Raw genomic sequence first — 25826 nt, 5'->3', positions numbered from 1 at the left:
GTACACCTCTTTTACAGATGTGAAATACGAAGTCCATAATCTCCTACCTTACGAAGACAATCGAAAAATTGTCAAGCTCGCATATCGTTCACGGTCGATTAACAACAAATGAAAGATTGAGCTTAGTAACTTTGAGCTCAAGACGAATGCAAATGTAAGGGTTATGTGGAATACATTTTTCTGTTTCAAAACAAAAGTTCCGCTCGAGTTGGAAGCGACGATTTCAAGATCGGCCGAAGATATTGTGAAGACGTTGAAACATCCACGTGGATATTGAAATGTAATATTTCATTTTATATTGAAATCACCTATGTAATGTTTATTTTATGTTATGAATGGTAATTTTGTTTTTGTCAAAATACAAGTTTTTGATTTTTGCTTCTGATTTGGTGCACATATGTTACGAAAATGCATCTACGGACAAATTCCGGAGATGCATCTCCAGATTAAAAAAAAAACAACTAATAAGACGTCACTGAAAATGACATTCGTTTTATTCCCTTAACAAAAAGATGATAGAATAGGGCGGATCACACTGAAATACATTATATCTCATTTCATTACTTTCCTTCATTTTTGTATTTTTTTACCTCCAATTTGAGTGAAAGACAATTTTGTTCAATTTTATCTTAAAATATAAAAATAATAGAATGACATCTTCTCTTCTCTACTATGTTCCACTCAGATCATTTTTAAATATCTAAACAAAACATTCACATTGGTTTATTCATTTTGTTTCTATGGAATCCCATCATCCTTTTTCTTTCTCGATACCCTTATTACACGAGAATGATCACAACCACCAAAACACTTTAAGCTCACCACTACCAGCTTATCAAGTAGTTGAAACAATTATTGACAGTTAGCATCACCGGATTCCTATAAAAGTTAGTTACTAGCACCAAAGCTACTTACTTGTGGATGAAACAATGTAACTCTCTCCTAGAGATAGCATACACTAAACCAGTGACTTCATGATTGTACAAATACTTGTTCCTATTACAATACATACTAAAGCAATTCATTCTCAATTCACCTTTCAGTGAATGAGAAGACAATAATCACAAATGATAATCAAAACAAAAAATTCGGAAGCAAATCGACTACTTACAGAGTTACTGTTACATATTTGAAGTCTGCTCTATGATTATATCAGTCACCACCAGAATCTCTATGTTCAGAAGGTGGACGTTTCAATCGCTCAAATATATCGTCAAGAGATTCAAATGAAGATTGCGAGTTTAGATAGGATGTCTGTGTACTATTACTAAGAGGAAGAAATCTCTTGGAGTCAATGTTAGATTTCAAACTTTTAATTCCATTCATCATTGATTCCCATTTTGTGGCTACAACAGACGATGGCGCCGCTGAACTAACGTCCTGAAGAGAAACATTAGCATCGTTTGTCAAAGGGGAAGATTCTCTTTCCTGCACTAAATCTTTACTCGACCCTTCTTCGTTCGGGTTTGTCCTTAAGGCTGAATACTTTCTGCCACCAATTCTTTTGCTCGTGTCGCTATGATTTTCTTCATTTTTTGTCTCTACGATGGCGCTCGTTTTATCTTCGCCCGAGGTACTCTCATCCAGAGCCGCCTGCGAAAGTATCATAAAACTGGACTTGAGACTGTTTCTTCAAATATATGATAAGATAGTTGTTATCTTTTTTTCTTATTACTAAGATTTGAAGAAAAAAATGATGAAAAAAACAGTGGTTTTTGATGTGCACCTTGGTTCTGTTGACAGACCCGACATCCACAATTACGCTGAAACTCCTAGCTAAAGGGAAAACAAGTTCACCAACATTGTGTCCTTGCTGAAGAAGATAACGCTCTGAGGACAAAAGAGAAGGTAAATTTAAACGTATTCGCGACTAAAATGGGACAGAGAATTTGGTAATGAAAAGACTTGAGCATACCTTTCTGCAAGATTATTACTCCGGACGGGTCGAATCCGTCCATATCTTCTGCATCTTCATTATTAACCTTGAATATTTTCCAATTCCCGCAATAGTTGATAATTCGGTTAAAGAAATTTCCAGCTATTAGTGAAGTGTATATAACCATGATAAGCGGGTAAATTTTGTTGAATCCTTTACCAAAAAAAGGAACAGCATCATCAATGTTTCCCATTTTCTGCACAAAGTATTTGTATTACACACTAGAGAAAACAATCAAAACATCAATGTTTGTAGCACAATAAATGAAGCTGGAGAAAACAGTAGAATACTTTTTCGAAAATGGTTTTTCTACCCCCGCCGATATTGATGAGATTGAGAAAGTTGTACGAAATAGGTGCAGCATATCTTGCTACCATCCTGCAAGAAGATGTGCATTGCATAGGGAAGAAGTTTAGTATAAGTATAACTATAATTCGCACGAATGACTAAAAAGATACATATACATTAAAACGGAGAAAAACTTACGAGCATATCATAAGCAAGCTTACAGAGCTTGTTTGTCTCGGCGTCAAGGAGTAAAACATCAACATTCCAATTTTGAACAACGAATAATATGTACAAACACACATATACATCAAAGGGACAAAAGCAGCTAACTGTGAACAGAAGAATCAAACTATCAGAAAAACGAAGAGATTTAAGAAAAATGTGTAGCCATAACAGAAAGGTCTACAAATATCACCTGCACAAGCACTTCTTTCTCTCCTGCAGCATGTACTAGGATAGAGAAAAGAGATAAATCAACTCCACTGGGTAGCATGGTAGCCTCGGCTAGTAGAATGGCGAACGACATGAAGCCTAATATAACAGCCAATGATTTCTCAACTTGTTTCTTTAATATACACCGCCATAGAAACTCTGCGATAAATCAACATATTTCAGCTATATAAAATTGTTCTCTTTGGTAAAAAAGTTTAGTGTGAACAAATATATGGTGAGTACCAATTGTATCCAAAACTGCACCTACTTTGCCTTTTCGTTCAGGCCTCAAGCATGAAATATATTTCCTGCAAGATTGGAGTAAAACATATTTAAAAAATGACATAGCAGCACTATTACTTCATACATATAACACTTGAACACATATATTTCTTCAACCAATGAAATTTGGGACTATAGTTCATATAAATGTGGTACAAACAACAACAATTAGGAATATTAGTCCCTTCTTCTCCTCCACACAAACAAAGATGTGAAATTCAAAATGATGAGAAGATAAACAATGAGAAAAGGAAATGTAGATTAGGAGCAAACCATCTTGTAGCATCACGACTTTCGTAGTTCTTTACGGTATCCTCCAGCTCAAGGGCTTCTAGGACAAATTTGGTATATTCACTGTAAATAATATTAATACCAATGTTAATCGTAATACTTTAAGAAAATATGTCTAGTATTTGAAGAGAATTTGTATATACTAAATATAAACAAAAAAAGTGCGGTTCTCAAGTATTATGGTATGTGAGAACTCAGAACTCAGTGCCTACCTTCTATATCGATAATACTGAACACGAGCTCTTCTAAGACGGCGTCTTAGTGATGCCATTGATTTCTCATCTGTATCATAATCCATGTCTTTTTCTCCGAGTGTGCCTCCCTGTGGTTTGAAGGAAGGATCTTCTTTCAACTAGAAAAACAAAAATGTTACATAAGCACTTAGCAATAGAACATTTAGAATTTATAAGTACCTGAAAATACTATGAACGCAAACTTTACCATCTGAAGCATCATTTTGTCGATTATATTCATGTAGGGTCGCAAAGAATCTCGCTTGGACATTTGCTTTGATGTTGCCTGTGTGATCTGACAATGGCACACATCAAAAATCATATCTGCAAAGAATAAAGGATAAAAAGAAAGGATTTCTTTCTTTCAATAAAACACAGATGTTATATGATCGACTATACGTTTACATACACCGAATTTCAGAATAAATAGGAAAATTCAATGTAAATCATCCAGAATCCAGATGCAAGATGAAGTACACTAAGGATATGCGAATTTAAGTGGTAAATTTTGATGGGGCGATAGTATGAATAACTTACAACGATAGCATTTGAAAAATCTTGATGAGCGTCGTCTAATTTGACAGCCATTTTTGCAACTTTGTGGGAAAGAAATTTTTGCTGAACGGTCCAATTTGCATTCAACCAAATACCCTTTGGAATTTCACTCATACCGAATCCGAGTAGAAATGCACCAGTAACAAGTCCAAATGTGTTAGAACAAGCCATGGCAAAACCCCTGACACTACCAGTCCTGCAAATTATTGAGCATAGAGTTAGATATAGGGTAGGTTAGCTTGCACAGATTTGAAAAAAGAATCTAGCGGTGTATAACATGGGTTTAAATTGCATTCTGCAACCGCAATTGTGGCCGCTATATAAAAGATTTTGAGGTCTTTGCAACAGCACTACAACTGCAATTTTGAAGAATAGAAAAAATCGAAAAGAAAAAGAAGCGAACCAAAATTTGTTAAGAGCAATTAGTAATATCAATCCAGAAAGTGCAACAGAACCAAGAGAGAGATAGAAAACAAGGTTTCCATGTAAGCTTGTTCTTAATCTTGCTTTGACAGTAAAGTCTCCAGCATCTTCATAACCCTGAAGAAGGGGAACCACAGCCCTGTTTAGAGAAATAATTTAATACAAAACTATGAGTTTATGTTTTTCTATTAACCTAGTTTCCATAAATATCCTAAAAGATCACACCAAACATTACACAGAACTATTAAATTCAGAAAAATTCATCAAACGGGTACAAAGCATATCATATCAGAACGGTCTCAAGATTTTGGAGACAATATGTAGATTAGTCGTAGTTTAACATGAAAAAACAAATAGAGGCCCTAATTAACAACAGTTTAACCGTGATAAACATTTTATGTGACCCTAATTAGAGAGGCTTAACTGCAATAAATTATGGGTCCTGTGCTGTAGCCCGTTTTGCATGTCTTCAAAGACGTCCCTCTGAATATTATAATTCTAGGGTTGTATAAAAGGGAAGAAGAACCTTACCATGTAAGCAAGAAGGTACTCCAATATGATAAGCTCCATAAGAAGGAAATGACTCCATTGTAATTACTATTTAACGTCTAATAATCAATGAAAACAAATGTGTGAATCAATCAAATAAAAGCAATAAGGTCTCAAAGCTTATGAATAAATGGAGAAATACCGTCCATATGTCGGCCGGGACAAGGATGATGATGGAGAGGGAGCAGAACCAGGTATAAGCAACGGTGAAAAACACATATTTAGGAACATCAGGTCCAGAGAAATATTTCAATGTAAAAATCACCATTCCAATGGTCATTGGTAAAGAAAACATATAGAACACCCTCATTTTGATTAATGCTTTTATTAAATGTTACACTTTCTTTTCAATTATTATTATTATTAATAATATTCATTCATATATGCAATTTGTATACCCTTCTTTTCCCTTTCTATGAAGAACATTACATAACATTAGAAGATAGAAACACAGAAAAGGGAAACCAGAGAAACTATGGTGATGTGAATGTCTGATAAACTGAGAGGTGAATTTTTAAGAACGGAGAACCGGTCAAAATGACCCTATTTTCACTCAACATTTTCTAATTCTTGTCTCCCACATTAATAAAAAATAGATAGACATTATGAAAAATTTAAAAATAATCCTATTTTTATACAATTATTGCTAAAGTTTGATGACATATTTTGTTCATGATACAAAACATATAGCTCTTGCGCCACATAGGTTCGCGTCGTTGATTCTCTTGAGCAAAATTCTTGCTTCATATGATTTCCTTTTACCAAAACTCTATCCTCATCTGAGTAGTATCCTGTTATTAACCATTCTAGCCAATACCAACCCAAAAGCCAGTGCAGTACCAAACAAAGCATGCAACCTCACACAAAAGTACTTGGCCATGAAGATCTTGTTTTTATCCTGTAACAACACAACACAAGACAACCTACTTTTAATATAAAAAACTCAAGAGAATAACATACTAATGTTACAAAGACTCGACAACAGTCTTTCACTTACCTTGTGATTGTCTTGGACAAATCTAACTACCAGGTTTCCGACCGGTAATGTCAATGCACAAAGGAACTAGTACAACCATAATTCATAAACAAAAGATTAAATCGTAAGTGCATGGCCAAAAATAGCAATTATACGTGCAAAGAACGGAAAGCTTAAAATTACTCACAATACAAGTGAGAGGAAGTGTTCTGCTTAGACCAAAGGCAACCAAAAGAGCATAGAGCATAAAGATTGCCACCTTCACTACCTCTGCACCTCTTTCAGTGCCAAGTCTAACCAAAGGCGATAATTTTCCGACTTCTTTGTCTCCATCAACCTGTATTATCCACAAAAAAGGTCACATACTTGAAAGTACTATCGCAATTGGAATTAAGAAATAAAAGTACCTGATGGAAATGACTGCAAAAAAGGATAAGAGATGTTGTGAAGCCAACAAGGATTGATGCTGAAAAAACTGTTCCACTCAATGGGAAACGGTTCGTCACGCTACTACAATCATTCAAAAACAGCAATCAATCAAGCCATGAAAAATATATATTACTATAACTCTAGTCAGGTAACTGAGATAACCTTGCACTGCCTTGTACTAAATAAAAAGCAGTAGTGGCAAAAGGACCAAATGCTGCAAAACACAATGGCTCTCCCAGTCCCTGATAGCTTAACCGAAATGGTGGACACTACAAAATCAACGCGTTGAATTGATAGTAATTAGCTTATCCCTAAAATAACATGATTCCGATATCAGCAGAAATTTTTACCTGATATATATAGCCACAAATAATTGCACATGAAAGGAACAACACCGAACGCAGGTTTCCTGCCTCAACAGCGGCCCAAGTCAGGCCAATGAAGCCAAGAGCAAGGCACAAGTAAGCAACAACAAAGATTCCTGTACGGCTTTCCGAATTCAACATGAAGAATAAAACAAGCCAAGTTAGTTTTATTTATTTTTTATTTCAAACAAGTGCAGAAGGTAAAGAAAACAGGCAAATACCAAATACAGTACAAGTTTGAGAGAAACTAACCTTCCGACCATGTTTACAACTGATTCCTTTTTGTTCTTGTCAACTCCAGTGTCAAAATCATAAACATCGTTGCTGCAGTAAACACACATAAAAATCCGCAGACTTACTATCAGTGATTCCAAAATGAAAACAGCATCTAGCAAAACAAGAAGTTAGAAATGTACCTTAAGTTGAGCCAGGTGATAACAAGAACCGAAGAAGCCAAGAGAACAAAATAGCATTTAGCTGAGAAGATCCCTGTATGTAAATAAGCTGCTGCACTTCCTACCTATTTGTGGATAATGATATTGCTTAAAATGACATGAATTCACAATGCAATGAAAAAAATGGTAAATTTGTGTTGATTGAGAAGCTCACAGTGAGAGGGACCAAAGCAACAGAGTAAATGGGCAACTTGATAGCCCTCCAAATCAATGTTTCCATTGAAATGTCCTCCTGACCAACATCTTCAAAGCCAGAAGAAGAGGACAATTCCGCTTCTCCTGCACAACACACATGTAGGTGGTAGTGTTGTCTTGTTTGAAGTTGAAATCTCCTATGTAAGACTTTTTCCATACAAGTACTACTACATTTAGACCTTTTGGAAACTAAATGACACCTGAAAATGAAAGAACATGACATGTTAGATTATGTGCATGATGGTTTGCATATAGAAAGAAAGGAAATTGCCTTTTGAAGTAGGTAAGTTGGTTGTTAAGGAAAAGAGAAGCATGCGTGAGGTTACAGAACGTAGAAGCAGCCATTCAATCTTCTCATTTACAAGAACACAAGCTCTTGCATTTCATTTCATGGTGAAGGTGGAAAAAAGAAACAAAGAAAGTATGAGTTTTTTGAAGTTCTGAAAACGGAGATAACGATATCGTCTCACTACAATCCTTCCATGTATGTATGTACCACTAGGATAATGCCACCTAAGATTGCTCCTATCATATAAAAATACTTTTCTTTTTAAAACTATATACAACTTTTTTCTGTAGGTTAGACACGGTTTTATAATTCATAAAGAGAAAATAGAAGATTTTTTTTAAATAATCATTTTTTTAAATTTTTTTTCAAAAATAAACATAATTTCAAAAAAATTATAAAAATGGGCATTTTTTGCCCTAAACACACATGGGCGCCACCCTAGATGGCGCCTACCCTTAAGTTGGAGGCAAGTCGCCACTAGGAGTGACGCCTACTCCTATTTATTTTGTTTTTTTATTTTGTTTTTTGCTTTTTTTATTTTATTTTTTTTTAATATGTTTTTAATTTTTTTTAAATCTTTTTTAACTTATTTTAAATTTATTAATTTATATTTATTATAAATTATATTAATTTATATTAATACATATATATAAATAATATTATTTACAAGATATATATATATATATATATATATATATATATATATATATATATATATATATATATATATATATATATATATATATTAATTTATATATATTAATTTAATTTATAACTAAATAATATTATTTATAAATTATTAAAATATATTAATTTACATACATGTAAATAAATAATATTATGTATATATTTGTAAAATACACAAGATATATATATAAATATATATTAATTTATATATATTAATTTATATTAATAAACACAATATATTTATATGAAAATAATACACAAGACAAATATTATAAAGTTTAATTAAAATGCATTATTAATTTGGGATTTTTTACATATTATGCGGTCCCTGGTACGATCCGCACGGGGGAGGTCTAACTACTCGTCTAGACGGCTCACGTGGTGGTGTTGCTTCCCTATTCCCACCCGTAGTCCTAACGCGTCCCCTTGCCCTTTGCCGTTGTGGTTGGGTCGAAGTCCCTTCAATGCTGTAGGAAAGGCGGGTGCCCTCTGCTCCCTCAAAGCTTTGTCTCGGTGGGACAAACTGACTCCTGTTGGATGCTCCCTCGAAATGTGGCCTTTGGTAGTTGAGGGTTGAATCGGGTTGGCTAAAGAATAATGTCTGTTGTGGTGTGTAGTAGTCTTGTTGGTAATCCTCTTGTATACCTGTGTCGGGGCTAAGTGGAGGACTGGAAGAGCCCAGGACATCGTCGTGATGGAAGTGTTGGGATTGGTGTTGGTGGGGGGATTGAGTTTGTGGTAGGTGTTGGGACTGTTGATGGTGGTGGGAATGTTGAGGTTGGTGTTGGTAATCTTCATGATATTGGGGTTGAGTTTGTGGTATGTAGTGTTGATTTGGTTGGGGGGTGGACATGTGTTGTGGTGGTTGTTGTTGGTAATACGGTGGTGGTGGTTGTTGTTGGTAATATGGTGGTGGTGGTTGTTGTTGGTAATATTGTGGTGGTTGTTGTTGTTGGGAATATTGTGGTGGTTGTTGTTGTTGGAAATATGGTTGTTGCATTCGGGGATCGTCCAAATAGAACGGGTCAGACACAATCATTTCTGGATTTGTATTTGCTCTATACCAATCCACATATTCCCTTGTCGGCTTCATTTCATTGGGCGCCATCGGAAATTGTAGAACATAATGGGCACGCTCTTTCCACATTTTACGGAACTCCTTTGCAAATGCCTTCCAATTTTGGACATACCACTGGTGGCTGACTTTTTTAAGATGCCAAGGTTCCAAAGACATTGGGGGGGCTGGGATTTCTTGATGCATTCCGAATTGCAGTTTGACACGGTCACTTTGGTGCATCTCCACAGTGGTGAACCACATGATAGCCGTTTTTGCTGTCCAAACAGCTGCTTCTTCGGGGTTGGGTTGATGTTTCAATCCCAAATATGGTCTCCAAATAAACTGCAAAGAAAAAAATAAATATGTTATTTATTGAGAATGCTTGATATTAATAAATTAGTTAGAAGATGAATGATTTAGTGGTAATACATCTTGTGCTCAGAGACGATCCAAGAGTTGACGATAAAATATTATTTTATTTTTCGAAGTAAGACTGTAATCTAGTCCACTTGCAGTGAACCTAAACAAAAAAAGATAAATAATATTATTTACAAATATCTATAGAATAAATATACAAAATGAAATAACATCATAAATTTACCTAGTTGCGTAGGGGAAGGAGTAGACGTTAGGATTTTCGGGGGCTAGCCTCGGCAATCTCCACCACCCCCATGTTTGGAGCAAAAAAACACATCCAGAAAATGTACAGTGGTCATTTTGTGCATTTTTACACAAAGAGCTATATAGGAAAGCCAATACACCAGAACCCCAACTATACGTGCTTATTCTATCTATGTCCTCGAGCAAACTCAAGTGGTCATTTTGTTTTTATTATTTTTTCTTGTTCGGACGAATCCTCAGTCAAAATTATAGCGTCGTGGTAGAATTGGAGGCTCGATAGTTTAATACCCTGGCCCCTTGCTTTCGCAGATCCCTCACCCTCGACTAGATCTACGCCCAACATTTGAACACATAGTTCGTTGGACTGTTGAACATTTCCAGTCACAGGCTTACCATCTATTCGAAGACCCAAAAGCATGTACACGTCCTCTAGTGTGACGGTACATTCACCAGTTGGTAGGTGAAAAGTGTGTGGCTCTGGTCTCCAACGTTCACACAAAACAAGAATAAGTTTCACATCAATTGTGGCATTTACCACATGCATAACATGACTGAACCCCGCACGCTCTATGTAAGGTACGCACCATGGGTCTGGATAAGCCATAGGGTGTGAACGTTGACGAAATTTCTTGGGATCCTTTAAAAACAAACAATATAAACAATCATTAGATTGGAGTTTTAAAAAATAAATTATAAACATACGAAAGAGGCAATGTTCAAGAAAAACTTACGAATGAGGCAATGTTCGCCCTAGTGCCTCTGTGTTCTTGGCCCATGGTAAGAAGAGACATGATTGCAATGTAGAACGTAGGTTTGTTGATGAAAAGTTCGCCGGTGTTCTCTGAAAAAAAGTGTTAGTGGTTGATGAAAATTTTCAAGAATGACCTGCTATTTATAACCGTATTCAAATAGTATGAATATGTTAAAAAAATTGGACACGTGTAACGCATGCAAAAATTTGACACGTGTAACGCATGCAAAGTTGGCTGAGAATCTTGCAGGCTAGGTGGAGCTGGATAGGCATGCGTGAGAATCTTGCAGGCTAGGTGGAAATGACTTTGATGGATATGCATGTGTGAGAATTTTGCAGGCTAGGTGGATAGGTTAGCATGCATTGGTACATGTTAGGTTGCACTTGTCTTGTCTAGGGGAAGGCTTGGTGGATGTGTTGCATGCAAAAATGTGACACGTCTAACGCATGCATCACAATTGAATCCGTGTATCTAGGCATGCGTGAGAATCTTGCAGGCTAGGTGGATATGACTTTGATGGATAGGCATGCATGAGAATCTTGCAGGCTAGGTGGATAGGTTAGCATGCATTGGTACAGGTTAGGTTGCACTTGTCTTGTCTAGGGGAAGTTATCACACAGGTATTCACAAAATCTTCACAATATCAAATTTTCACACATATCTTCGCTTATATATTCACACAAATTTTCACACAGGTATTCACAAAATCTTCACAATATCTTCACATATTTCACACATATCTTCACATATCATGGCATCTTCATCACAATACAAAATCAAAGCTCACGTGAATGGTGAGACTTATGAATGTGATATGTCTGGCTTCCTATTTAGAAACACCGATTGCACTCGTTTTTGTCTAAATAGAGGAGCTGACTTCTCTTATCTGAAAAAAAAGATTGAGTCCAAACTTAGACAACCTGTGTCCCAAATTTTTTATCAACAACCTTTTTTTTCTGAAAATAACTCAGTCAGGTTTTATAAGTCATTGATTCAAAATGACATGGAGGCACAAAACATGTTTCGTAACCATGAGTATTCTGGTTACGATTATATAGTGTTGTACATTGTCTTAGAACAATTTCAACCAACTCAGAATATTCAGTCACAGGTTATTGATCCTTTGGTTGATGACGAACAAGATGTTGAACACCCCGTTGAAGACGATGTGGTTGATGATGCAGAAGACGTGGTTGATGACTTGGTGAACCGTGATTCCGAAGACGACGACCAAGTACAAATACCTATAGCGCAACGCTACTCACCGCCTACGCACTTCACAACCCTTAACTTGGGTGAGGATGAGCCCTCGTCAGATATGTTCTACAACCCATATATGAGGTCTGATGAGGAGTTAAAGAAGGGTGACCGATTTCGGACCAAGGAAGAGTGTCTGTTAGCAATAGAAAACTGGCACTTGAAAAACTGTGTTGACTACGATGTTAACAAATCAAACCCGGAAAGATACGTTATTTTATTCAAAAACCCGGAGTGTGGGTATAGGTTGATGGCATCGTACAAGAAGAAACATAATGCGTGGGTGATAAGGTCCATTTCTCAAGCTCACACTTGCGTCAACACAAACATGGCACAGGATCATCGCAAACTTAGCCATGATATGATCTGCCATTCCATAATACCTCTTGTTGAAGCTGACCCGTCACTCAAGGTCAAAACTATTATCTCCCATTGTGTTGCTGTTTTCAAATATACACCGTCGTACAGAAGGCAATGGAACTGGTATACGGTAATTGGGAGGAATCATACAAACAACTTCTGCGCTACCTGGTTGCACTACATTTGTATTCACCTGGGACGGTTTCTATAATGGAGACCTTGCCGGCACAATCCCCTGACGAAACTCGTCTAGAAGGTAATGGAATATTCCATAGACTTTTCTGGGCATTCCGTCCCTGCATCATCGGTTTCACATTCTGCAAGCCGCTTATTCAAGTCGATGGAACTTGGCTGTATGGGAAATACAAAGGATCGTTACTGATGGCGGTCGCACAAGATGGAAATTCTAATATTTTCCCAATAGCCTTTGCATTGGTAGAAGGAGAAACGGCTGCTGCTTGGAGTTTCTTTCTTAAGAATCTCCGAACGCACGTGACTCCACAAGCTGGCATCTGTGTGATTTCTGACAGGCACGCTTCTATAGACAGTGCATACAATAATCCAGCATATGGTCGGCATGACCCCCCGTCTACGCATGTCTACTGCATCAGGAATATTGCTCAAAATTTTGTGCGGGAGTTCAAAGATAAATTCTTGAAGCAAAATTTGATAAACGCGGGGTATGCATTAAACCAACCTGGATTCCAATACTACAGCCGGGAAATAGTGTTGGCAAATTCTGATGCAGGGAGGTGGATCGGTAATATTGACAAAGCAAAGTGGACTAGGTCATACGACGATGGGGTGAGGTGGGGCCACATGACAACAAATCTTGTGGAATCAATGAACGACGTCTTTAAGGGCATACGTAACCTCCCGGTAACTGCTTTGGTGAGTGCGACCTATTTTCGGATGGCAACGTTGTTCGTAACAAGAGGCAAGCACTGGCATGCAGTGTTACAGACGAGTCAAGTGTATAGTGATGCCTGCATGAAGTTTATGAGGCAGGAATCTGCCAAAGCCAGCAGCCATTGGGTTACGGAATTTGACCGCCATGGCCACACTTTTAGTGTCAAGGAAACAATTGACCACAACCAGGGGCTGCCCAGACAAGAGTATAGGGTCCTAATACCAGACTGTTGGTGCGACTGTGGTCAATTTCAGGCCTATCGTATGCCTTGTTCCCATGTCATTGCAGCGTGTTCACACACCCACTTCGATGCATTGTCGCTAGTGTCTCCCATCTACAAAGTTGTAACATTGCTAAATGTATACGACAATCCCTTTCTGGTGGTAGCATTGGAGGCATATTGTCCAGAGTATGACGGGGAAATTGTTTGGCACAACGATTCGATGCGGCGGAATAAAAGTGGTCACCCAAACAGCAGGCGCATTAGAACTGAAATGGACGTCGCAGAGAAAATGCAGAGGAAGTGTAGCATATGTCGACAACTGGGGCATAATAAGAACAAATGTCCATATCGTGGATCTAGTTCCACAACATAGTTTTCATATTCATAACTCTGTGTACCAATGCTATTTATCAATAAAGTTTACTTTTTATTCCAAATAGAAGATGACATTGGAACAACAAACACAAACATCTAACATTAGAACAACAAATACTAAAACAAAAATAAATACTGGAACAAGAACAAGTACTAAAACAAGAACAAGTACTAGAACAATAACAAATACAAGAACAACAACACAAACAACCATTAAAATTTAGGAAATTACAACAGTTAACACTATGTCATCTGATCCATGCATCATTTGGATGCAATCAATGTCACTTTCAACTTCAACCCACCAACATACCGTTTCTCCAGTTTCAAATGAGAACCTTCTTCTAAGCCTCTGAATCCTTCAGATGACTTCACCAGGTTGGTAATCTCCCTTTAACCAAGACATCAAGGACCTTTTTAGTTGGTCCAACGAACGGATGTTCCAAAATTTCATCTCCATTGGGGGTTTGACAGGCGAGAAAATAACATGCCCGTCCCTTTTTAAGATTACTGGTTCAGGATCCGGCCGCCTTGATGATGTTCGCTGCCATGATGACAGTCTGGGGGATGCCATGAACTCAACTTGATAGAGAAAGTGATAGGAAAAAGTGGTGAAGAAAATGCAAGGAAATAACACTTTATTTATAGGAAAAAATCTAGGTTGTACACCAATGTACTTAACCCTAATTAGTGTCGCACTTGATTAATTAGTCTTAGGGAGAATTAGGGTTTGAATTAGGTCATAACTACCAAACTCTAATTATAATCGATCAATAAACCCTAATTATAATTGATTAATTAACCCTAACATGATTAACCATAATTCTCCCAAAAATTTATAAATGATATTATTTAGTTATAAATTAATATATATATATATATATATATATATCTTGTAAATAATATTATTTATATATATGTATTAATATAAATTAATATAATTTATAATAAACATAAATTAATAAATTTAAAATTAGTTAAAAAAAATTTTTAAAAAAATGAAAAATAATTAAAAACATATTAAAAAAAAGCAAAAAATAAATTAAATAAATAAATAAATAGGAGTAGGCGCCACTCCTAGTGGCGACTTGCCCTCCAACTTAAGGGTAGGCGCCATCTAGGGTGGCGCCCATGTGTTCTTTAGGGCACAAAAGTGCCCATTTTTGTAATTTTTTTGAATTTATGGTTATTTTTGAATTTTTTTTTTAAAAATGAATATTTAAAAAAAAATCTTCGAGAAAATAAGCTATTAAGGTAAACGATTGTTTTTCATTTTCTTAGATAATAAAATAATTTTAAAATTAATAGATATGGATAATCAAGATTATACATAAATAGCAAAATTGTTATCTCTTATATATTTCATTCGTCTTTTAGTAGGTGTCTTCTTTCCTACTTTTATTTGTTTCAAATTATTTATTCATTTATAATATCAATGTGATATTTATTATTTCATTCCACTAACTTACTCTTATTTATTATATTTTAATTCATGTAGCTATTCCACTATCTATCATTAATAAAGTTATTTTAATAAATGACACTCGTTTTTGTTGAATTGTAATTCCTTGTGTCGAAGCATGTTGCTCGACAGAAGCAAAAATGTGTCGAAACGTCGAAGAAGTGTAACTTGACAGAAATTCCGACTTAGGTCTAATTTTGTAATGTTACCAAATTAAGTATTTTTGGACTTTGCTTGAGAAGCAAGCAAATCCAAAATCAATAAATAGGGAGTAACTCATATCATTGTAATATAACACTTGAATACTTGTAGTAGCAAAAAGTAAAAAAAAAATGTCAGTTTGAGAGCAGATAGAAACTCTGCAAAATTTTCTTCTTCTTCTTCCTTATTCAAAAACCCTAATTTTCTTTTCTTCTCCAATTCAAATTTTCCTATTTTCATTACCAATTATGCAGCAAAACCTTGCAATCAAAGTGTGGTTGATTCACTCGAGTGGAGAGTGAAGAACAAGAGGAGTAATCAATCAGAAAGATTGATTCTTATTCATCAAGATTTGGTTATCAATACATCATGTTGTGGTGAAATTCTTGAACGGGAAATAGTGAATTTCCAATATCTGGTATCTAGAGCACTGGCTAGGCGATTCGCGGGAAGCAAAACACGATACTGATGAATCATCCGAACATGCATTTTCCGGTGAGTCTCCCAATTCTGAAGAACCAGATTACAAGAATTAGTGCAAACAAATAAAAGTTGTCTTTTGTTATCAAGATCTTTAGGATCTTATGAAGGAGGGAGTGACGTCGATTGCATCAAACACGACAAATGAAGAAAATGATGCACATAAAGAATTGAAGAAGAAAGATCATAAAGCTCTCTTTATGATCCATCAATGCGTTGATACATACAATTTTGAAAAGGTTAATGATATTGAATCATCGAAAGAAGCATGGGAAATGCTTGAAAAATCGTTTGGAGGCGTAGAAAAGGTGAAAGAAGTGAGGTTACAAACTCACAAAAAAAACGTATGAATTGCTTCAGATGGAAGACAATGAAAGCATAACTGATTTTTTCACTAGGGTTACAAAACTTGTGAGAAAATTCTTTACTTTGAATAAATTTTGAATGATAGCAAATTGTGTGATCATCATCCAAATGTTGGCTGTGCATTACCTTACATGATACATTTGTGTTTTTATTGTGTTTTTATCCCATTCTATTGTTGCATGACTGTACATAAAGACCTACATTGATACATCTCTTAAAAGAACTCATAAAATCCATTTTGTGTCAGTATGCATCAACACATAATCCTATGCATCGATCCATACAGTATGTTGTAAATTACAAAATTCATTTGTTCAGTATGCATCGATGCATACGAATCATGTATCGATACATGGACAGGCAAAATGCTCTATGGATCGATCCATACGTGCCTTGCATCGATCCATGATTAGTTGAAATGTCCTATGTATCAATGCATACGAATTATGCATCGATCCATGTTAGTGGAAATATCATATGCATCAATACATACGAATTATGCATCGATCCATGCTCACTTAAATTCACCAAAAACTCATTTATCTTACAGTATGCATCGATGCATACCCTCATGTATCAATGCATAAGTCTGTTTTATATTCTAACAGCTTCTGTTTTTGCATATATAAGAAATGTTATGACAGTAGTGGTTGCAGAGAATTCTGAGAGGAAAAACAATTGAACACAAGATCAAATGAGTGTAGCAACAATTGTTTTTGGAGCATTTTAGAAACCTGAAAGAGGCTTCATCTTCTTCATCTTCTCAATCTCTTTTCTTCAAGAACATCAACACATAATCATTCTTGTTCTTTGGATTAAAGGATCAACGAGATAACGTTCAGTGGAACGATCAAGGATCTAGCTGAGGTTTTCAGTGGAACGATCGAGGATCTAGCTGAGTTGAAGATTGAAGGGGGTTTCAAGGAAAAACCAACTGGTTTGTCCTTCAAGAACTGGAGTGTTCTTGAGGGTTTGTTAGTCACGTTTGCAGAACAGATTCAGCCGCAGCGTTGCGTTTGGAAATCGGGGGATTCCGCAAATAGGTCGTGGAACCGGTGAATTGTTTGCAATTTCTTGCAGGAAATTCTTGATCGAGCTCAGATCAAGTGGAGGTTTCATACAAGAAGAAGTTCTTGAATGTTAGAATTCGGTCTGTGTATTAAAACCTTGTATCAACGGATTCGGCATTATTGATAATTACAGTTCTCAATTTCATTCGAAATTGAGAGGGAGACGTACCGACACGCGAGGACGACGTGGGGAACTTCCTTACCAAATCTCTGCGTATCGTATTCTTTCCTTACTTCTCTTTACGTTTTCATCAGTTTTGCAATATCACTTTGTGTGTTGTGGCTGTACACTTTGCGATACAATAGTGGCAAGAAAACTTTCAAACTAAAGTCCACCATTGTTCATCATTAAGCACATACACACCAACTGTTTGACAAAATTGTTAGATAGGTTTCATTCATTGGAAATAGACTTTAACGATAAGTGCATTCAATTAGCTAAGATTCTGGTGTTAATAATTTCTGTCATTCTTATCCAAATCCAGCATTAAACTCGCGTGTCCGGTTTTCTAGTAGCGGTTCAGAATAGACGGAAGTCAATTCGGGTCTGAAATTTTCCGCCAAGTTTAAAAACTCTGATAAAATTTTAAATCCGTTCAATTTTAAGAAGGTGATCTATTCACCCCCCCTCTCGATCACTAGCCACACCGTCTAACAAAACTGGTGAATCAAATCAAGGTATATTTAGAAGTGTTGACATCAATATCAGTTGTTTCAAATATCTTGATGTCATTGGCTCCAAAGTTTGACCACGTGGTAGTAGCCACAAAAGAGTCGAAAGATTTGTCAACATTGACAAAGGAAGAGCTTCAAGGGACACTTGAATCTCATGAACAAAGAATGACGGAAAGAGTTGCAAGCAAGTCGAAAAATGATGTGGCTTTGCAGTTGCAATCAACATGAGAAAACAAAGGTAAAGGGAAATGGCTTGACAATAAAGATATAAGAGACTACAACAATTCAACTGGATGAAATCAACAAGAAAGAGGTTGGTCGAATCAGAGAAAGCCCTCATACCAAAGCAACCAAAGAGGTGGTGTTGCAGGTAGAGGAAGAGGTGGTGGTAGAAAGTCTGACAAAAGTCACATTCAATGTTTCAATTGTCAGAAGTATGGTCATTACTCTAGTGATTTTTCTGAGAAACACAAGAATCAAGACAATGATGCAAAGTTTGCAAGGCATGAAAAAAAAGACGTTGCTTGTGGTCACAATAAGATATGAAGAAAGATTCCAGGACAATGGTACTTGGACTCATGATGCTCATCACACATGACTGGTAGGAAAGATTGGTTTGTCAACATGAAACCCTCAATGAAGAACATGATAAAATTTTGCAAATGACAATACTCTAGAAATTGAAGGTATTGATGATGTTATGATTATGAGGAAAGATGGAAAGAGGTCAGTAATTTCAATGTATTGTACATACCAGGCATGAAAAGTAATTTACTCAACATATGGCAGTTGGTCAAAAAGTAATACAAAGTGTCGATCGAAGATAAGATGATGAGAGTTCTCGACTCAGGTGGAAGGTTAATCTTGAAGGCACATATGTCTCTGAATATAACCTCTGGGATTGAACTTAATGTGTGTCATACCCCAAATTTACCCTACCTCTTATGCAATTTTCATGGCGCTACTGCACATGCATGCATTCATTATTTCATCATCATAATTTCATTAAAAATTCATAACCAAAGACATATTACAAGGACTCAAGGCATGGTGTTTACACCTGAGAAAAAACTGGGGTTTTTCGATTAAAGCTCTAGAGAAAATACCAGCAAAATAAGGAAAAAAAATCAATTTTTAGTCTGTGTAATCGATTAACCAAATCATGTTAATTGATTACACAGATAAAACTCATATTCCCAGGCCATTTTGGCTGGTGTAATCGATTAACCAAATCATGTTAATCGATTACACCTGCGTAGACATCAATAGTAACTTTTTTTCACTCCAAAATGAATCATTTTTCACACACTTCAATCCCTTTGCTTTCTCTATAAATAGAGCATTGCTCCCCCTCATTTTTCCAAGCTTGACAACCACTAAACCTCTGCCAAAATCACATTCAAGCTCTCTCTCTCTCTCTCTCTCTCTCTCTCTCTCTCTTTCTCTCTCTCTTTTCAACCTAAAAATCCTAACTCACTCAAACTCTCTTTTCTTCTTTGGACCATCCAACCACCATGTAAAAATCCACCATCTTCATATAACAACATCAGTAGCAAGTTTGTAACCTTCACTTACATAACCATTCACCACCACCATATAAACATACAACTTCATTCTCTTCCATTTTTCTACCACAACAACCATAGCCACCCTCTTCCAAGCTTTTTGCTTCATTTTCAAACCCAAACACCACAACAACCTAGTTTTAACACCACAAATTTGGTAATGGTTGCAACTCAAACTCATTGAAATTTTGGTTCTGTTTTGTGTTTGGAAATGGAGTTTTATTCTTGGGTTGTTTTTTTAGAGAGATTTGTCTCAAGTTTGAGACAAGTGGGTTTTGTTGAGTTTACACTCTTTTTGGGGATTTTGTGCTCTTACTACTTTTTATCCATCATTTTCAATCAAACTTTGTTATTTATTATCATTTTCTATTTACTATTGACTCATTGTTACATTTATTTGGTTGATGAGGTCTATTAGATTATGGTCATGGTTGTTTAGAGTAGATAAAACCTTCAATGTTTCAAACCTATTAATGATTGATCAATAGATCATTCGTTATATTTTGAGGCATTTATATTTTGCCTCTATTTCAACCATATTTGAGTCATTTGATGCATATATGAAACCATGTTCTTTATATTAACTTGCTAATTCACTTGCTTATTGTTATTTTACTAACCACTAACTACTAACTCCTAACACTTACATTATTGCACTTTATTTCCTTTCAATTTATTTTATTGTTCACTTTATTTCAAGTACTTTATGTTTATGTTTATTGTTATCTAACCATATCATTTACATTATGCTAATTTATTTACTCTTTTACTATCTTGCTAAATAAAAAATGAGTAAAAACAAAAGAAAGAGAATAAATCATAATTATTTAAAATATTGATAGATAGACTTAGGATTGTATAACTTTCTTTGTTACAAATTATTGTAAGGTGATTATTAATCATTTTCAATACTTTCCATCAATGATAAGTGTCGTACCCCAAAATTTGCCCTTCCCGTTTCTTCACATCTCCGACTAACCATCTGACTATGTTTCCATTGCATACATTAACAACTCATGCATAAGCATCATTCATTACCATGGATTCCAAGTGTTTAACTTACAGGGCTTTGGTTTGTTTGTGCAACAAGTGGAAATGCTTGGTTTGGACTTACACAACGACTCAGAGGCCTCAAAAACCCTTACCTCCTAAGGATGGGGATCATGGAGCTTTGGCTTTGTTTGTGAAGTATCTTGATTGATTCGAAGACCTGGATTGAGGACTATGCCTCATAAAACCCTAAGCCCATGTGATCTCTCACTCAATGTGTCGCACTCAGCCTCTTGTGCTTGGTCCATTCACTTTGTCCCCTTGGTGCTTGAGTCTGTTGGTCATAATCCGAGTCCTTGGTCTCATAGCTTTCATCCACTTTCGTTCATTTGTCTAATCATGGTCATACCACTATTGCATGGTCCACATGTTCAAGTCTCTCGCTTCCATGTGTCAGTTATAGATCTCGGGTTTGAGTTTATGGTCATGATCATGTATTGAGTCAAGTCATTTTCATTCAGTCGGACATTTTCTTTCATCATCCCTAAAATATTCATTACATGCAAAAAAGGGTGCAAAAAAGGTGTATTACATTGGAAAAACTCATTTTTGGAAGTTTTAACCCTGTGAGTCGACTCATGACTCGACGCAAAACCTTCGGGTCCGAACAGGTCGAGTCACATGTCGACCTAATTCTAGAAAGTCCGGTTGAATCGAATCATTCAAGCCTTGTGTCGACTCATCTCTCAGTTTCATTTGAACCAGGTTGCTTCAGGTCCGAACAGGTCAACTTAATTCTGGGAATTTTTGTTTGAGTCGACTCATTCACTCCTTGTGTCGACTCAGTTCCCATTTCTCTTTGAATTATTTCGCCGCGGGTCCGGACAGGTCGACTCAACCATGGGAAAAACTCTGTTTGAGTCGACTCATTCCCTGTTTGAGTCGACTCATAGCTTGTTTTGCAGGAAATTTTGCACTGCTGTGAGAGTGGAACTTTTGGATTAGAACATGAACTCCCATCATTGAAGATAGCCAAAGCTTGCAATTCAGGACAAGTATACACCTGCATAAATACCAGAGAAAAAAACCGTAAGCACTCGACGACACTTCAAAGTTCGGTATTCCATCAAACTTCAACCATACACATTTTGAACACAATAAATCTGCAGCAAAATTCACAAACTCTTGAACCTGCACAAACCTGACCAAAATCTCAGTTTACACAACATAACCATTGGTAACCTACAGCTGCAAGTCACCCGCACCTAAATCAAATAGATAACAGATCATAAACCAACATTAAAGCCTAATTTCATTCAAATTTTCACCTGCACTAGCCAATCATAAAACCCCATTTGAACACATTCCATTAAGTTAAACCAACCAACTAACTTCCAACTCAGTGAGTTAACTACCAAAACTCACTAAGTTCATCCCAAATAACTCCATACATCTTTTAACTAACTCAAAGCCTAACTCCAAGCCACATTAATCCCAAGCCTAATCACTATAAATCATATTCATCATCATTTGAGGCTCTCTACACCTTTTGCAATCATCATCTTCAATTCTCTGCAACCATTTCTGAATCCTCTCCCTCTCACAATCAAAGCTCAATTTCTAAAACTCCATTGAAGCTTCACATTGAAGCTTCAAGAAGAGTGAGCTTAACCTCATCACACTACAGTATTTTTGAAGGAGAAGAATTGGAGAACTGGAAAACCAGAAGAAAAGGCAATCTCTTACCTATTTGTACAAGTGATTTTCCGTCTTCATCTTCTCCGATCAACACTCATCGGAGCAATTCTCAGCTTCGGAGATATGTCCCTTTTTCATTGCATTTTCGATTGTTATACTGAACCGCGCACCATATTATTACAAACCCCTATCATTAGGATCTCCGAATCTTGTTCATGGAGGAGTCCTTTAGATCTAAGTTCTTAGAGATTCTTAAGGATTCGGTCTCATTATTGGATTTAGGACATAAATTAGAGAATTTGGAGAGTAGATCCTTGTTCAGGAGATGGAGACGAAGATGAACGTGTTTCCGCTTTTCATTTCCAGTAGCCACCACCCCCAGAAGAGATTTCTAGCATGGTGGCTCGCGGTGGAGCTCTGGCGACGGTGGTCTGAGTTGTCATGGAAAAGGCGCAATGTGTAACACCCTTCTAAATACCCCAAAATATTTAATTAAAATAATAACATATCAATCAGAGTAATTATGCCCCGAAGGGTGTCACACAATCATTTCACAACATTTATCAAAATATCCTGTCATGCTCATTGATTAAATCAAAATAAGACTCCTTTGCATAATTCGCAGCGGTTACAAACATCGACATTCAAATCATGTACTACATTACATGTAAAGTTGAATCAACAACTAAATTAAAACATAGTCAAACATTCCCTCCCGATGTTACATCTACCAGAGCATGACCACTAAGGACGACACTAGACACCAAGGACTAGCTTCTACTCAACTCTGCTCGTTGCCTGAAAAACATAGTTGTAAGGGTGAGTTCCTCAATCAATATAATAAGCATTATAGAACAACATGTAATGCTAAGTAAATAACACATCAATTCACCCTAATCAGACTACGCACTTAGCAACGGCAATATCCATTCAAACATCATATTCAACAGTAACATATAGCATATGTATAATCTCAACCATACTCAACATCAACAACACAACACACAACACACATATAATACTGGAATACATCCATTCATATTATATGCCATACATTCATTATGCAATGAGACTCCACACATGCGGTACCGACTATTCTTGAACATACAGTTCAAGCTCACCGATCAAATCCAGATACGGCTACTAAGCTCACTAGTCCCACTCATTTGAGATCTAATGACTCACTCACCAATTCCTCACCATGGGAATTAGCTACAGCCCCGAAGGCTAGACTATGCACACTAATCATCTAGCATGCAAACATCAACAACAAACCCACCATGGTTCACTCACTAATTCCTCACCATGGGAATTAGCTACAGCCCCAAAGGCTAGAATAAGCATGCTAATCACCTAGCAATGCAACAACAACAGCAACAATTCAATAATAGACATAAGCTCACACTCTAAGCCATAAAACAGTCTATTCACAATGCATACATAACTGATACATTCACAGCATCATGCTTATCATCACACATCATTAATACCTTTTATCACAAAAGCATATCACATCATGCCACATAACCAAATACAGTATTAGCACACTCTACTAATACCCATACTACTCAAAACAACGGGAAATGATCCCTGCTACATCATACATCAGCTAAGTACATCACTCAGCCTAAACAACCAAAAACTGCACAACAACAGCACAGAAAATTCACAATTCTGCCCATACGCGTATTGCCTATGCCCATACGCGTATTGCCCACGCCTGACCAAATCCATACGCGTATTGGCCATTCTCATACGCGTATTGCGCATTTCCTCGCCCAACCCATACGCGTATCACCTGTCTCATACGCGTATGCTACGCGTAACAATCCCCCATTACGCGTACCAACAGAGACCAATTTACGTTCAAAATATCATCTTTTTCACCCATACGCGTATTGCCTAGTGCCATACGCGTACCAGCCATCTCATACGCGTATTGCCTAGTGCCATACGCGTATGACCAGAAACCAGAACTCTCAGATCTGCCATGGCTTTCTCTGCTACGGGATCTATCCAATTTACCCTTCCACAGTCCAAATTCTACACAGAAATCGTTCATATTTTCAACACAATTCATATCTTATTCGATTACACAAAATCTGACACTTTTACATCTAATTCCTACGAATTCTTTCTCAATTATACCCCAATTTCGTTTATCCAACATTCTACCATTTTCAGCATGCATCAATCAAATCAGAGGTAAAACAATAGTTCCTTACTACCCAGTACATATCATCCCATAATACCCGTTAATCGATGATAAACCCCCCCTTACCTGAGTTAATCCAGCAATCTCTGAGCTCCAAGCTTTTCCTCTTCTCTTGCTCTGCCTTTTTGCCCTTTTTCCACTTTCAACCGCTTCTCTGTGTTTCCTTTTCACGTGCAAACCCTTTTTACCAAAAAATGGGACTTTTTATTATTCCAACTTATTTTATTCCAATAAATAATTATCCCAATAATTATTATTCCAAAATAATAATAATAATAATAATTCAATTATCTAATTAAATTAATAAACATATTATTAACTTAATTTAAATAATTATTATATTATTATCGGGGTGTTACAACTCTCCCCCACTAAAAGAGTTTTCGTCCTCGAAAACATACCTCAAGCGAACAACTCCGGATAAGACTCCTTCATCTGGCTCTCAAGTTCCCAAGTCACATTGCCACCTGCTGGTCCTCCCCAAGCTACCTTCACCAAGGCAATCTCTTTACCCCGCAACTGCTTCAATTCTCGATCCTCGATCCTCATAGGTGATGTCTCAACAGTCAGGTTATCTCTCACCTGTACATCATCTACTTGGACTACATGCGACGGATCATGAATGTACCTCCTCAACTGAGACACATGAAAAACCTCATGCAAATTCGCAAGCGACGGCGGTAAAGCGACACGATAGGCTACCTCCCCTATCCTCTCCAAAATCTGATAAGGACCAATAAATCGAGGTGTCAACTTCTTCGACTTCAAAGCTCGACCAACACCAGTTATCGGAGTAACACGAAGAAACACATGATCTCCCTCTTGGAACTCAAGTGACTTCCTCCTCTTATCATGATAACTCTTCTGACGACTCTGAGCAATTCTCATCTTCTCCTGAATCATCTTAATCTTTTCCGTAGTTTGTTAAACAATCTCCGGTCCAACCACAACACTCTCACCGGACTCATACCAACATAAAGGTGTCCGACATCTCCTACCATACAAAGCTTCAAACGGTGCCATACCAATGCTCGAATGAAAACTATTGTTGTAGGTAAACTCAATCAAAGGCAAATAACCGTCCCAAGCACCTCCCTTCTCCAAAACACAAGCTCTCAACAGATCCTCTAACGACTGAATCGTCCTCTCAGTCTGACCATCAGT

General features: G+C 36.7%; 2 protein-coding genes across 4 annotated transcripts; both read right to left on the bottom strand.

Moving 5' to 3' along the window:
* Positions 1-922: 922 nt before the first annotated feature.
* LOC127101390 (uncharacterized) lies at positions 923-5299 on the bottom strand. 2 transcript variants are annotated; one of them, XM_051038780.1, is made up of 14 exons: positions 5132-5299; positions 4972-5048; positions 4421-4579; positions 4000-4213; positions 3671-3757; positions 3442-3581; positions 3212-3292; positions 2900-2964; positions 2640-2815; positions 2423-2553; positions 2227-2314; positions 1916-2132; positions 1727-1830; positions 923-1593 (listed from the first exon to the last, which is right to left on the bottom strand). In XM_051038780.1, exons 1-14 carry the CDS (start codon positions 5297-5299, stop codon positions 1153-1155), a joined length of 2148 nt encoding a protein of 715 aa, XP_050894737.1. In that variant the 3' UTR covers positions 923-1152. The 2 variants fall into 2 exon arrangements, with proteins under 2 accessions (XP_050894737.1, XP_050894738.1); XM_051038781.1 differs by having other exon boundaries at positions 4421-4557; positions 5132-5147.
* Positions 5300-5479: 180 nt separating this feature from the next.
* LOC127101391 (2-carboxy-1,4-naphthoquinone phytyltransferase, chloroplastic) lies at positions 5480-7905 on the bottom strand. 2 transcript variants are annotated; one of them, XM_051038783.1, is made up of 10 exons: positions 7681-7905; positions 7369-7609; positions 7176-7279; positions 7012-7083; positions 6745-6883; positions 6557-6663; positions 6373-6472; positions 6153-6302; positions 5987-6052; positions 5480-5887 (listed from the first exon to the last, which is right to left on the bottom strand). In XM_051038783.1, the coding sequence occupies exons 1-10, from the start codon at positions 7752-7754 to the stop codon at positions 5765-5767; spliced, it is 1176 nt and encodes a 391-aa protein (XP_050894740.1). In that variant the 5' UTR covers positions 7755-7905; the 3' UTR covers positions 5480-5764. The 2 variants fall into 2 exon arrangements, with proteins under 2 accessions (XP_050894740.1, XP_050894739.1); XM_051038782.1 differs by having other exon boundaries at positions 6373-6475; positions 7681-7903.
* Positions 7906-25826: the final 17921 nt, after the last annotated feature.

The sequence above is a fragment of the Lathyrus oleraceus genome, chromosome 7 (assembly GCF_024323335.1).
Source record: "Lathyrus oleraceus cultivar Zhongwan6 chromosome 7, CAAS_Psat_ZW6_1.0, whole genome shotgun sequence".
Classification (NCBI taxonomy): Eukaryota; Viridiplantae; Streptophyta; class Magnoliopsida; order Fabales; family Fabaceae; genus Lathyrus; species Lathyrus oleraceus.
Note: the sequence above shows the minus strand (reverse complement) of the source record. Positions and strands in the feature narration are given on the sequence as shown.